Source organism: Aegilops tauschii, chromosome 5 (genome assembly GCF_002575655.3).
Source record: "Aegilops tauschii subsp. strangulata cultivar AL8/78 chromosome 5, Aet v6.0, whole genome shotgun sequence".
Classification (NCBI taxonomy): domain Eukaryota; kingdom Viridiplantae; phylum Streptophyta; class Magnoliopsida; order Poales; family Poaceae; genus Aegilops; species Aegilops tauschii.
The window spans coordinates 514,944,787-514,959,413 of record NC_053039.3 but is presented as its reverse complement, the minus strand read 5'-3'; the positions used below and the strand labels follow the sequence as shown (position 1 = coordinate 514,959,413).

The following is a 14,627-nucleotide window of genomic DNA, read 5'->3' as shown; positions in this document are numbered from 1 at the left end:
ACATGGATTCAAGTCTGTTGAGTTCTTTTCTTGAGTCGGAGCGATTTACTAATCGTGGAAAGAGCACCTAGTGTTGACCTGTGTTATTAGGATTGATCTTCAGGGAAAGGAGTTGTACACAGATTTCTGACAATGTTCATGTTCAAAATATTTTGGTCGCAGGGAAGCCCAGGAGGCAGCGAAGAATGCTCGTTGCCCTGGAAAGTAACTGACGCGCCTGTCTTGCGTGCAGAATCTGAGGCTTTGTTTCGTTGCTAGCACCTTTTGTTAGTCTGAAACTTCCAGCAAGAATATCCTGTGGTTTTTATAAGACTTCCATGGTACCCATCGTTTGTAAACTGGATGCAGTCGCTAACCGTAGTATCTTGATTCCAGTTCAAGTGTCGACAAACTTTATCGTCACTGAACGTTAAGCTTGTTCTATCTTTGGTTGTTGGATCATGGAATTCAGTGGCAGCCATTCCGAGGTTGGTCTGGTCCTGTGCGGACTGGGATTGGCCCTCGGTGGTTGCAATGGCATGAATGGCACGGTGGTCGTATGGCATTGCCGGGTCGCCGAGTAGCGCCGGAGCCCGGAGAATGTAACTGGCTCGTTAGCTTTTCCTTTTTGTCTTGCGGGAAGTGGTAAATGATGAAATTTGCACTTGAACCAACCTTAGTCTCGGGTTGGTTGCCCAAAGGTCGGTGAATTGGGCAAAAGATCCAGGGAACTGTTTACTGTTCATATGTTCTGTGTCGTTCCCTGGAGCAGCAGTAGTAACCTGGCGCTTGCGGCTTCTAACCAATTGCTGTTTCTACCTGTTATTATTGCTAGTGCTTTGTTTGTAACATCTTGTAGCTTCACTACTCCAAGCACCTACTTGAAATATCCATGTTTAGGCATGGCAGATTTCGCCACTTGGACAAGAAAAAGTGATTTTGATGCAAATACGATCAAATAGAGACAAAAAACACCAGTTTGATTTCATCATGAACAGCGCGGCAAACTTTTCGCCACGAAGAAGAAGCAAGAGGAAATGTTTTCTTTCGCAAAATTTATGTTGCCCTACCTGGTTCTTGCCGAACCGAAATGAGCATGAGAAAACACTTTTGTTTTAAAAAGGTTGTCTGAAGGTCGGTGAATTTGGCAAAAGATCCAGGGAAATGTTTACTGTACTATCTGTTCTGTCTCATGCCCTGAAGTAGTAGTAGTAGTAGTAACCTGACGACGTGAGCCAACCAACGCGCACGTTGCCAAAGGCAACTGCCGACGGTTTGGTACAAAACGGATTAACAATCCAGACAGACGCCATCGATCAACCGCAGAGAGGGAGGGAGTTACTTGACGACAGATCAGATGGGATCCGTGGTGGGCACGGCGGCGAGCGGCGTGGGCACGCTGCTCGGCGGCGCCGTCGCCGCGCCCTTCAGGGCCATCCTCGGCGCGTCCTGCGAGGGCGTCTGCTCGGGGACGTGGGACGTGGCCTGCTTCCTGGAGCACCTCTGCGCCGCCAGCCTGGCCAGGCTCTTCATGGTCATCGTCCTCACCTACGTCGTGCTCTTCTTCGCCTACCTCGTGTGCAAAGCCGGGATCGTCCGCTGCGTGGCCAAGAACGCCTGCAAGGTCGCCGGGGCGGCGTGCTCCGGCTGCTGCCACGCGCTGAAGGGGTCGTCGTGCTTCCTCTGGCGCAAGCTGCGGGACACCAAGCGCGTGTACCACGGCCGCCGCCGGCGGCATCCGGACGTGGAGACGGGAGTTGGAGATTGGAGCTCCGACGAGGAGAGCGACGGCGATGGTGGCCACGGTCATGGTACAAGGAGGTGGGGCAGGGCGAGGGAGGGGTCGTCGTCGTCGGTGAGGGAGAGGAGGAAGGACAGGCTGCGCCGGTCGCTGCGCCTGAGGAGACTCACCTCCCACAAGGAGCAGTACGCCACGGCGAGAAGCCATGGGGGCGGAAGGCATCACCGCGGCAGGGTCGTGGTGCCGTCCACGTCGCTGCGCGTCGACGCCGGGAGGAAGTTCAAGCGCGTCCGTACATAAACCGTCTTCAACTAGTTCAAATCATTTACCGGCTTTGGTAAAAAGAAATGCTTGATATTATTGCCAGCAAACTTCATCTTTGATCAAGATTCCTCAAAAAAAAATGCGGAAATAGTGTGAGGAGAAATGTGTTTGATGTGTTGTAAAAACTCCTTCAAACCTGAGGGGGAGGTGTGTAAGAAGAAAGTGATACAACATGTAACGGTAAGTTCGTCGCAGCGAAGCCCGGCTAATAAGGTAAATGCTTGTACCCGGCGGACCGGCTGAAAATTGGGCCGGTCATGCACGAGCGTCGCGCGTGCGTACGTATCTTCAGTGGGCCCGTCCACCGCTCTCCCCTCACCTTATCTTCTCGGAGGCTTAAACGACCACATCCATTCCTCCCATCTCGCTCCGCTCCACCTCGTCTTAGCGTGTCGGCGCCGGGATTCTCAGCCACCACCGACGCGGTGCCGGCCGTCCATGGCCACTACCCACCTTTTGTTTCTTATATCTCTTCCATGGCTGCTCCACCAAACACCACCGCGGTGATCTGCGCCCACGGCCACGGCGAGCCGGGCCCATGGATGCGAGGCCGTGTAGGGGCCGTCCTGCGGCAGAGCCTGTTGCGTCCTCTGACCGGCGACGATGTCCGAGGTAACACGTTCGACCGGTGAGATGCGATGCTGGAACCGGCGTGGGGATTTGCTACAACCGACGCGGGGATTTGCTTCAACCGGCGAGGATGGTGGTGAGCGGCGACGGTGGTGGGCTGCGGTAAGTTGCTGCCTTTTTTGATTTTTGCTGGAAACACTTCTGATTTTTGCTGGAATCAGTTTCTCGATTTGCTGCAACAAGAGAGGACAGTGCTGGGCGGCCACGACGGTGGGGTGCCATGTTTTTTGCTACATAGGATTTTTGCTGGAACCAGCTTTTTGACCTGCTGCAATCGCCGAGGATGGTGTTGGAGCGGCTACGACGGCGACGCCATGACTTTTTTTGTTGCATCGTTTTTTTTGTTGGAAACCCCTTTTTCAATATTTTGCTGGAACTATATGTTTTTTTTGTTGGAACCATGTTTGTTTTTTGCTGGAACCATATCAATGTGTTTCGCTGGAAACACATCATTTTTGCTGGAACCACATTATTGTTTTGCTGGAACCATATCAGTTATTTGCTGGAACCATGTGTTTTGCTTTCAAACTGGCGTTGCTATTTTTGGCTACAATCGCCTAGCGCCGACCCCGACGACGAGCATCGAGCGGGGAACGGCGAGGAGCCAGCGGAGCTTCGAGGTCGCGCGGGCAAGGATGGATGGCGTTTTGTTATGTTTTTTTTTGTGCATGCAAGGCAAAAAGACAGAGAAGGAAAAAAAAAGAATACGCAATCTGACGGTTCGCGGCTTTTAGATCGGGTGGCCGAAAGGTTTGGCCGGTGCGCCGGCGCCTAATAGCGCCCGGCTAATAAAGATCAGCACAAGAGATAACGGACTGTTCGGTAGTCGCATCTGGCTGTGCTCCATGCTTCGCAAAGAAGACACTAGCAAATCGGTGAGATGTCTTCCCACCTTGTACCACCGCCATGGCCATCAAGATGCGCCATGGATCTGCCGTTGTCACTCTACATTAGCACGAGTCACTGAATTGTAGCATCCACCATATGCTGCTCTGGTGCTAGAGGCCACAAGGGGGATCGCTGACCGGACGTTGTTGCTGGCGCCATGAACCCCTTGTGTAAATATCAACAGAACATACGCTGATACTTTTAGAAAAGGTTTTTTGGTACCACCGGTTTGTAAGGGCATCTCCAGCCGTTTGGCCTCCCCAGGGCCATTTTTTTCACCGGCCAGAGGTGAGCCGGCGAAAGTTTTGGGTTGGGGGCTTGTTTATTCCCAGCCGGTCCCCCACCTCATGTTTTTCTCTTGCTTTTTATTGGTGCACGCCGCATGCTGGTCTTGCTTTATTTATGGTCCCGCCGCATGCATGTGGAAGAAAAAGAGAGGAGAGAGGAGAAAGAGATCCACTAGCCCCATAGTCAGCCATGCAAAAGAGTACCGCCGGCGTCCCCAGCTGCTCCCCAGAGGGCTAGGTTTGGGGTGGGTTCGCCGGTGCTACTATTGGCCAAATCCAGCGAAAAACAAGCTCTTGAGGGCCTGGCTGGGGCATTTTTCTTTGGCCGGCGTCAAAAAAGCGATCCCGGGGGCCTTGTTGGGGGACGGCTGAAGATGCTCTAATAAGTTATGCTCGTAGGACCAAATATTGATGCAGTTTATCACTAAAGTTTGAATTCTTTTTTCCAATTTTACTGTTCATATGGTGCATATGAGCACGGGCTCAAAAATGAATATTTGAAAATTGCTTACATTTTGTAGTATCTTCTAACGGTTTCCTATGTCCTCTGCTTATTTCAAATGGAAACAAGGCTGCCACTGTGTACCAAGTCGTTCAACACTTATGATTTGTTCGTGGCATACCTGTGTTTGGCTGTAATTGCTGCCACTTGATGTTGACCGGACGCATTTCACTTGTGCAATTGCCAAAACCTGAGTTGAACATGTTTACCTTGCCAAAATGCCGCAAGTTGGGTGGGAGGTTCTGCTGAAAACATGACGCCATGCATGCCAAATAAGCAAGGCGAGTATTTTCTGAAGACGGACTCCTGACGTGTAACACAATGTTGATCAAACAGTAATAGACAGAACTAGGCTGAAGTGAAACACCAGGAAGAGCATCGTTTTTCAGACAATTTCGATATCACATGCAAATACTTAAGAAAATGAAATAACCAGATTTGCAATGAAACAGATTATGATGGTTATAACATTCCAACCACAAAATTTGGTCTCCATAAACATGACGGTGAATTTAGGAAAAGTGTACTGGCAGAAAGAACGACAAATTATCCGCTTGCACGTATCATGCAAAACAACAGCGATTTACTCGACAGGCAGAAAATGAACAGTCGGCAGCAGAGAGACTAGCATGAGAGACTCGTGCGCTTTCACTCCTGGTCGAGGTCAAAGGCAACAATTTCTTCTGTGACATCAACCAACTCCTCCGCCTCAATCTCCTTGTACTCCGCCTCTTCTTCCTTGTCGCTCTCCTCCCCGCCTCTCAGCTCCATCCGGTATGCACGCTCCTCCTCGTGCAGCTGCTTCCACTTGGCCACCCATCCTTGCCATTCCTCTTGAAGCTGCGTCCGTCTCTTGCGCTCTAGCTCGCCCACCTGGTTGGACACGTCCAGATCCTCTTGTTCATACTTCTTGCTGTACCGCTTGAGGTTCTTTGAGATGTCCTCCTCCTTCTCAGGAGTAAGTAGTGATGGTGGCCTTGGGCGCCATTGGAACTGTACCATCATGCAGTAAAGGATGAAGCATTACTACAGCATATGCATGGAGAACTGGAGATTCAAAGAACAAAGTATGGACCAAAGCTCTACCTGATAGAAGTGATCTTTTGAAATCTTGTAAATTAGCTTCCCATTGAAGGACCAAATTTGGAAACCATTTTCCATCTCATGAACCGAAGTAACTGCAGTTGCGAGAAATCTGAACAAGCAAGTTCCACAATCATCTTAGTTCATCAGTGGTAAATGGAACACATTCTATTTTAGTTCTACTAAATTACAAGGAAATCAATCCATGGAAAATGAAACACTCTATTACTATTTGTTGCTTTCAACTAGTAAGGCCATACAATTTGAGGGTGAGTGTTTTAACAGGTGAAGAAAAATAAAGTTTCCATCAATATCAGCTGAGCCTCTATGTTCCCAGTGTTCAGGTTATGTATAATAATTCCTATAACCAATTCAGTAGATGTTTGTTATTGCTTTAACACTTGATTTTGTAAACTTCACCAGATAGTGACGTCAGGAAAAATTCATTAAGTGATAAGCTCACCTTCCAGTAGGATCCCACATGATGTCAGTCGCCATAAAATGCTCTCCTGTCGCCATGGTCTCAAGATCATCAACGTTGAAGAACTCCAGCTGGCCATTGAAACCCTTCAGCCCTGCCAGAACAATGAAACGCCCAGCAGGAGACCAGAACAATGCATTGGCCTGCTTGCCCTTGAGTGTGGTGAGCTTGGACACACGACTAACATTATTGTTGACTGCTTTCATCGTGTAGAAACTTATATCAGGCTTAGGCCCATCACCATGAATAACAGCAAAGCGGTGACCTTTAGGCTCCCATGCAAAGGCAATTATCTTGTCATTCTTGTTTTCCAATTCAAAGACCTCAATTGGGATGTCCCGTTCCTTGATTCTGAACAGCTCGAACCCAGTGTAAATGCTCTTCTTTGTTTTGGTGTACCTGTCTACCTGGACAGCCAGATATTCTCCATTGTTCTGCCAGTACATTTTGCAGTCACTAACACTGAAAAGGTTTTTCTGCCGAATCTCCTCTTTGCCCGGAATTTGCACAAGACTCACCTTTTAACACAAAGCACATATTTTAGCATTCGATGCTAACTGAAAGAACATCTTAGAAGAGGTAACTGTAGCAATTTGTACTTACCCTGGCAGGCTGGTTTCCACCACCTAATTCAGGCACAAAGAGTGATATGATAGGATCAGTAGGAGACCAACTGAAGTCAACCACATTTTCTACCTTTAGGGACTTCTTATCGATAAGAGAGAACGTATCAGTCTCATAGACAGATATAACATTCTTTCCAAGTCTAGCAAAATACTTATCATCTCTTCCACCACCCCACCTTAAAAGACACATAAAAAACCATATTAAGCATCGATTCAGGGCAACCTAATAAGTTGTGCATTCACTTCAAATTATAAAACTAGTGTTTTCACCTGAAGATAGGCCATGAAACACCAGAGACACCCATATTTCCACCAGTAGTGAAATCATCAGCACTTCCCTTGAAGTCCCGCATCACTTTTCCAGTGCGTACATCAAAGATATTCAGTACGACCCTCTACAAGCATAACAATGCAAGTCAGATAGGACACAAGACATGACAGAAAATAAGTCTTATCATATTCACTTACATGTGTGTCCCTAGGGTTGCTGGGCTCCTGGCTGCTGTAAGTGATCAAATATTTCTCACCGGGAGAGAAATCAATGAGTTTCACCTGTCACAGGTAGCTGTCAGCTAAAAGAACATCACGTATTGCACAGATTAACTGTTAGCAGAAACCATTACCTGTGGATGAGCAAAGCGCATTAGACGAACAAACTTATCATCGCCACCCCACACCTGTGCGCCCTGCCTATGCACGGTAGCCAAGTGTGTTCCAAGAGGGGACCATTGGATATAACTATCCGTCCAGTACTGGCAAAGAAGAAGGATATAGGATATTAATTAAAGTTAGTTCTCCATATAGAATAGGCCTCCCATGAACTTTATTTCCATTTTGTAATACAATCTAAATCCACAAAAAGTTAAGCACCTGCTTTTGGTACACAAGCTCAGGCATTGCCCGTCTGGCGTCGTTCCAGTACACTTCAGTGAACGTCCCAGCACGGATCACAAACTGATCTCTGGCCTTATCATCAGTTAGCCACTTCAGAAGATTTTCCTGCAAAACACACACATATAACACCCAAGTTACATGAAACCTGTCATAACATAAAGAAACAACATTGTGCGTGTGCGTGTGTGTGTGGGGGGGGGGGGGGGGGGGGAGGGGGGTACATACTCCAGGAGTGTATGGCTTGATTTCAGCAGGTGCCCATTCATCGGGAACTTTCATGTACTTCTCAAAGTCATCGAACATATTAACAGCAAATATGTGAGATTTGTCCAGTTTGTAGCCATTTGTTTTTTCCCTAGCAAGCTCAGCTTCCTGGCACATTGTCAAACAATCATCTTTGAGGGACATGAATAATTTGACAATCACAAAACGCAAAACAATTTATGAAAGCAAAAGTGGAGTTTGATTTGGATGGACATTTAAATAAATTTCGTCATAACTGCAAAACACTATTACATAATAGCAATAATCCAGTAAAACTAGAAGTACAAATACTCTTGCTTCGAGCAATCGTCTTTCTACAGGAAAATCTTATTAATTAAGCAATCGAACAAACTCTACCCAAACAAAGATGTTTTTCATGTGTGTTTCCTCTCTACTGATTATCTTCTTCCAATCCATGTTAACTACTAGTAAAAATGTGAATCATGGTAGATAGTTCAAATGAAACTGGGATGACCTTTTTCATAGAAGGAATGCACATGAGTTGCAAAGGCAACAGAATTAAGGCATTACCTCATTCCATCATGCAGACAAGTAAATAAATGTAACTGACAAGAAGCAACATACCTGCGGAGTGTTATATTCGATGAAGCAGTAGCCATAGGTCTTCTTGGTCTCTGGGTGTGTAGGCATCCAAAGCCCGCCTTCTTTGATGACACCAATTTGACTGTATATCTTGCGTACAACGTTCTCCAGCTTCTCATACTTTTCTGGGGGAACAACCGGCAGATTGTCCACCACAATAATGTTTGAAAAGCCCATCTCAAGCTCTGGAATGTCTTCATTCTGAAGTAAATCCTCATCATCACTGAAAATATAACCGCAACACAGGTAACAAAGTCAAGAAATACCCCAAGCCAGGAAAGCTATATATAGATAAATAATGTGAAGATGCCCCGGAATCAGTTCCCCTCCTGGTTAAGCAGGATTGAGGTATTATAGTCATTCTTCTTAAACATGCCATAGAGTGGGTCAGCATACTAGTGTACTGAACACAAACCAAGCAAGCAAGCATTCTGTTGAAAACTACACACCACTAGAATGAATCTGCGGCAAAAGAAAATCATTATTTCATAGATTCTAACAATCCTCCCGATGAGACAGATGTACTCTAATCAAATAGGGCAGGAGACACGCCATCAAGCAACCACGCGACGGATCTGGAAGGAGGTGCGGGTGGATACCTGAGGATGTCGAAGTCCTCGCCGGGCGGGAGGGTGATGGAGTCGACGTCGACGGAGTCGAGATCGATCCCAAGCTCCCGCGCGCGCGCATCTATGGCTTCCATCGAGATCGCTAGCGCCATCTTCGCTCCTCAGCGCGAGCGGGTTTGGGTTTGGGGGGCGCCCGGAGGCGAGGACGGCGGGGGCGGGGGAGACGCTGCTCTAGCTAGGGTTCTGGAATGGATGCGGCGGAGTGATGGGCTCTCTCAGCGACCTTATGCGCGACGCCCGTGCCATTCGTGGGCCTGGGCGGGCTTCAGTCTACCGCTCGAACAAATGGGCTGACAGTGCAGTCAAATGCATGTGCTGCTGATACCAGCGTAACTAATTTCGTCAACAAATCCTAAAGGTTTTTCGCCTCTGGCGGCCCTTCCATTGCCATCTAGAGTTTTTCTGATCCGCCGTCGGTCCGCCCCTCCGTGCAGCCCGTCCTGCTGCCGGGAAGTAGGAGGAGAGGACCGTCTGTTTTTTGCCTGACTCGGCGAGCCGTTGACAGGCGAAACCCTAGATGGCGGCCGAAGCGGGATCGTCTTCTGCAGGTTGGTCTGGGAAGAAGCTGAAGGAGATGTTGCAGCACCTGGATCTCCAGGATGATGAGTTGGATGATGTGATTGTGGGGGAGGAGGAAACAAAGAAGTACAAAGCAGATGCGAGATGGTTGGCGATCGGGAAGGTAAACACGACCCGCCCCTTCAGCTCATCGTCGATGTTCGAAACCATGAAGTCAATCTGGGGATTAGCACAAGTGTCGAAGTACAGGGAGGCTGGAGAAAATCTTTATATCTTTCAGATGTTTTGCCTGGGAGATTGGAAGAAAGTTGTTCATGGAGGACCATAGTTGTTCAGGGGGATGGGGATGCTAATTGAAGATTATGACAGCAAGCAAGATCCGGCATCCTTCGTCTTTGATGGCCTGTATGTCTGGGCGCAGATCCACAATATACTAGAGCTTTACCGTAAAATCGAGGTAGTCGATCAGCTAGCACGTCGTATCGGCCGGGTTAAGGAGACACAACTTTCACCTAGGCTCTTTTATGAGGGTGACTATGTAAGGGCCCGAGCTAGGGTTCTGGTGAATAAACCCCTTACCAGGGTGACTCCGTTGAACGTTGTGGGCGAGGGCAGAAAATTCCTCCCTGTCAAGTATGAGAAGATACCCTACTTCTGCCAAGTTTGCGGACTCATGGGTCATAATCATGAGGAATGTGGAGATGGAGTTTGGGAGGCAAAAGACAAGCAATGGGGAAGCTGGATGTTGGCATAGAGAAGGGAGATAACACAGGAGCAGCAAGGAGGAGGCCGAGCTTCTCGAGGTGGCCACTATGGGGGACGAGGCAGAGAAAGATCAGGCGGGGCGCTCCACCGCCTCGCCAAGCTTCACTAGTGCGTAAACGATCATCTCAAGAGGCGGGGCTGGACTCGGGAACAGAAGAGGGAGAAGAAGAAGATGTTACAAGTCCTCTGAAACTAGCTGATACAAGGGGAAAGGAGCATGAAGAAGGCCTGGGGGCTCGAAGGAATCTGAACTTCGCCATGTCTGGTAGCACACCTGATCAGGATCAGCAACCCAAGGTTGCGACAGGGGGGTCTGACGCTGGAAACATGATAGCGTCGGGCGACGTGGGCTAGGCTCTTGTGGCCGTTCCACCACTACCCCCATCATATGTGTCTCCCCGAGATGCCAAGAAAGCAAGGAAATCAGTTTCACCAATGAAGCAAAACACAAAAAAGTTGGCATTATTGGCGGGCTCCGACACGGGGTGCCACCAGGCCCAATGAAAATCTTAAGTTGGAACTGCCGTGGGATAGGCGACTCCACGACAGTTTGAGAGCTCCGCGATCTCATGGAGATCAGTTCGCCAGCTATCTTGTGTTCAGTTGAAACTCAATTACAAAAAAGTCGTGTTGAAGGTCTTCGGTCTTCTTTAGGTTATGATTTTAGTTTTGGAGTCGATAGTAGTGGTCGCAGTGGCGGTCTTTGTATCTTTTGGAAAAATTCCTTGGATGTTGCAATAAAGAACTATTCAGAGTATCATGTTGATGCCTGGGTCACAGTACCAGGTAAAGAGCAGTGGAGGCTGACATGTTTTTATGGAGAAGCTACCAGGAGTCTACGTTACAAGACCTGGGATACTATGAAAATATTGAGGGGAGAAAGCACCCTCCCGTGGATGTGCATAGGTGATTTCAATGAGATCGTGAGGCCTGAAGAGCAGCATGGCCCTAATGAACGTGAGAGCTCGCAGATCGATGCGTTCAGAGAAGCTGTTGGTGTGTGTGGATTAGCGGACTTGGGATACCGTGGACTAGACTAGATGTGGGAGAAGAAAGTTGCTGGAGGGCACTTCTGTCGTGTTCGCCTAGACAGAGCTTTGGCTTCGTCTTACTGGGTCTGCTCTTTTTCCTTTCGCTTCGGTTGAGCATCTTACCGCTGCAAAGTTTGACCACTGCCCTATTCTTCTGGAGACCGAACTGATTGATACAAGCGTGTGAGCAAAGCAAAAGCATTTTCGCTATGAATGTATGTGGAAACGAGATACACGGTTTGGAGATGTGCTTACCAAAGCCTGGAACCCAACTGGAAGAGCCCAAACCGTTACAGAGTTGTCCGATAAGTTGGCCTCGGTTGCTGGCAGGTTACAGAGTTGGGGACGAACCACTTTGGACGCGGTCCAATCTGAACTGCGCCAATTACGGAAGCAACTAGAGGTGATGCGCTCGCTCCCAAATTGCATGGGGCCGTCGACTGAGGAGGAACGGGTAGAAGCCCGCATGGTAGATCTCTGCCTAAGGGAAGAAATCATGTGGCGCCAGAGGGCGCGAATTCAGTGGCTTGCGGAAGGATATAGTAACACAAAATTCTTTCATCGCAAAGCTAGTGCTCGCAGGGCAAAGAACTGTATAGTTGAGCTGCAACGGGTTGACGGAACTATCTGTAAGGAGCAGCATGAGATTGCGGACATGGCTACATCCTTCTACAGTAATTTGTACGCTTCAGAAAATACGGCAGGAATCGAGGAAGTCCTTTCTCACGTACCGCCCAGGCCAGGTAGACGCTTCTATGAACGCCTCCCTTAATGCACAGTATAGCAAGGCCAAGGTGAAAGCGGCTTTGTTTCAGATGTTTCCGACAAAGGCTCCAGGGCCTGACGGCTTCCCTGCACATTTCTTTCAGTGGCACTGGGAGTTGTGTGGTGATGAGGTTAATGATATGGTGCTTCGAGTTCTTAATGGAGAGGATTCTCCGGAGGAGATCAACAAAACGTTCATTGTTTTAATTCCCAAGATTGCTACTCCAAACAATTTAGCACAGTTTTGACCGATAAGCCTCTGCAATGTGATCTTCAAGATTGCATCCAAGGTGTTGGCTAATCGGCTCAAGCTCATTCTCCCCGACATCGTCTCTGAGGAACAGTCAGCATTTGTACCAGGACGTCTTATTACCGACAATTTCATATCTGCCTATGAGTGTCTCCCCTATATGAAAACAAGGAAGCTGAAGGGTAACAGGTTTTGTGCATTAAAACTTGATATGATGAAAGCTTATGATAGGCTCGAGTGGCATTATCTGGAAAGAGTTATGCTCAAACTGGGGATTAGCCCGCGTTTTACACAAACAGTGATGAGGTGTGTTACATCTGTCTCTTTTTCTGTCATCTTTAATGGAGGTAAGCAAGAGGAGTTCAGTCCCTCCCGAGGGCTCAGGCAAGGTGATCCTATATCTCCATACCTATTTTTATTGGATACCGAAGGGCTCTCCTGTCTTTCGAAATCCACAAGGCCAGATGAGAGTGTTCATGGTATTATGGTGGCAGCTGGCGCCCCTCAGGTAAATCACCTACTTTTTGCCGATGATAGCCTTTTATTCTTTAATGCTACACCTGAGATGGCAAACAGAGTTGATAGCTTCCTGCAAAGATATTGTGCGGCTTTAGGGCAGCGCATCAATAAGGAGAAATCCTCAATATTCTTCAGTAAGGGCTGCTCGGAAACCTTGAGACAGGAGATCAAGCAAATCCTTGAAGTCCAAAATGAGAAATTGTCTGAAAAATACCTCGGCCTTCCTGCTGATGTGGGCAGAGCCAAGGAAGGGTCCTTCAAGTATCTTAAGGACAGGATTTGGAAGCAAGTGCAAGACTGGATGGAGAAGACACTTTCTGTTGGAGGAAAGGAGGTGCTCATCAAGTCAGTTGCTCAAACAATCCCTACGTACTCTATGGCATGTTTCAAGCTACCTAGAGGCCTGTGTCAGCACATCAATGGTATCTTGAGGAAATTCTGGTGGGGATCAAAAAATGGCGAGAGGAAGACTGCTTGTGTTTCTTGGGAAGTTATGACACTGATACGTCTCCAACGTATCTATAATTTATGAAGTATTCATGCTATTTTATTATCATTATTGGATGTTTTACAATCATTCTATAGCAACTTTATATCATTTTTTGGGACTAACCTATTGACCCAGTTCCCAGTGCCAGTTGCTGTTTTTTTCTTGTTTTTTACATCGCAGGAAATCAATATCAAACGGAGTCCAAACACCGCGAAACTTTTTGTGGATTTTTTATGGACCAAAAGACTCCCGATGGGCCAGAGCAGCACCTGGGGGTGCCCCGAGGGGGGCACAACCCACCAGGGTGCGCCTGGGGGCCCAGGCGCGCCCAGGTGGGTTATGCCCACCTCGGTGGCCTCCCGCACCCCCTCTTTAACCTATAAATTCACAAATATTCCGAAAACCCTCAGGGTTAACCTAGATCGGAAGTTCCGTTGCTGCAAGGCTCTATAGCCACCTAAAACCAATCTAGACCCCGTTCCGGCACCCTGCCGGAGGGGGGGGGGAATCATCTCCGGTGGCCATCTTCATCATCCCGGCGACCACCACGATGAGGAGGGAGTAGTCCACCCTCAGGGCTGAGGGTTTGTACCAATAGCTATGTGTTTAATCTCTCTCTCTCTCATGTTCTTGAGATGTCATGATCTTGATGTATCGCGGGCTTTGTTAATATAGTCGGATCATATGGTGTTTTCCCCTCTCTATCTTGTTGTGATGAATTGAGTTTTCCCTTTGAGATTTTGTTGTTATCGGATTGAATAATTTTATGGATTTGAGAACACTTGATATATGTCTTGCAATCGAATACTCGTGGTGACAATGGGGTATCGTATTGATTCACTTGATATATGTTTTGGCACTCAACTTGCGAATTCCCGATGTGACATTGGGGTAATCTATGCATAGGGGTTGATGCACGTTCTTGTCTTTGTTTCTTCGGTAGAAATCTTGGGGCACTCTTTAAAGTTCTTTGTGTTGGATTGAGTATTATGAATATTAATTTGCTTTGGTGTTATTTTAGTACGAACTCTAGGATAGATCGAACGCGAAGAATAGCTTTGTGTTATTTTAGTACGAACTCTTGAATGGATCGAACGGAAAGAATAGCTTCGAGCTGGTTTCGTACCCTACAAACAATTTATTCTTATGTTCTTCGCTAGATAGGAACTTTGGAGTGATTCTTCATCGCACTTTGAGGGGTAGTTATATGATCCAATTATATTAGCATTGTTGAGAGGTTGCACTAGCGAAAGTATGGACCCGAGGCTTCATTTTCAAGCATATATTGCAATACCATTTTTGTGCCCATTTACTATTTGCTACCTTGCTGTTTTTATTTATTCAGATTATAAAATAT

General features: G+C 47.5%; 2 protein-coding genes across 2 annotated transcripts; one reads left to right on the top strand and one right to left on the bottom strand.

Moving 5' to 3' along the window:
• Positions 1 to 1,296: 1,296 nt before the first annotated feature.
• Positions 1,297 to 2,222, top strand: LOC109785661 (uncharacterized). The gene is made up of 2 exons (XM_073498716.1): positions 1,297 to 2,057; positions 2,109 to 2,222. The coding sequence occupies exon 1, from the start codon at positions 1,337 to 1,339 to the stop codon at positions 2,018 to 2,020; it is 684 nt and encodes a 227-aa protein (XP_073354817.1). The 5' UTR covers positions 1,297 to 1,336; the 3' UTR covers positions 2,021 to 2,057; positions 2,109 to 2,222.
• Positions 2,223 to 4,788: 2,566 nt separating this feature from the next.
• Positions 4,789 to 9,187, bottom strand: LOC109785667 (eukaryotic translation initiation factor 3 subunit B). The gene is made up of 11 exons (XM_020344264.4): positions 8,902 to 9,187; positions 8,285 to 8,525; positions 7,661 to 7,807; positions 7,412 to 7,540; positions 7,165 to 7,293; positions 7,010 to 7,093; positions 6,812 to 6,936; positions 6,519 to 6,717; positions 5,898 to 6,433; positions 5,438 to 5,546; positions 4,789 to 5,344 (listed from the first exon to the last, which is right to left on the bottom strand). Exons 1-11 carry the CDS (start codon positions 9,021 to 9,023, stop codon positions 5,000 to 5,002), a joined length of 2,166 nt encoding a protein of 721 aa, XP_020199853.1. The 5' UTR covers positions 9,024 to 9,187; the 3' UTR covers positions 4,789 to 4,999.
• Between the last annotated feature and the right edge of the window lie 5,440 nt (positions 9,188 to 14,627).

Bases quoted from the DNA above. Each gene is read 5' to 3' on its own strand.
- LOC109785661 (XM_073498716.1), top strand. From the start codon at position 1,337: ATGGGATCCGTGGTGGGCACGGCGGCGAGCGGCGTGGGCACGCTGCTC.
- LOC109785667 (XM_020344264.4), bottom strand. From the start codon at position 9,023: ATGGCGCTAGCGATCTCGATGGAAGCCATAGATGCGCGCGCGCGGGAG. The intron at 7,541-7,660 runs GTATGTACCCCC...TGTGTTTTGCAG, and splicing joins TCAAGCCATACACTCCTGGA to GAAAATCTTCTGAAGTGGCT. The intron at 6,718-6,811 runs GTGAAAACACTA...GTGTCTTTTAAG, and splicing joins GTTTCATGGCCTATCTTCAG to GTGGGGTGGTGGAAGAGATG.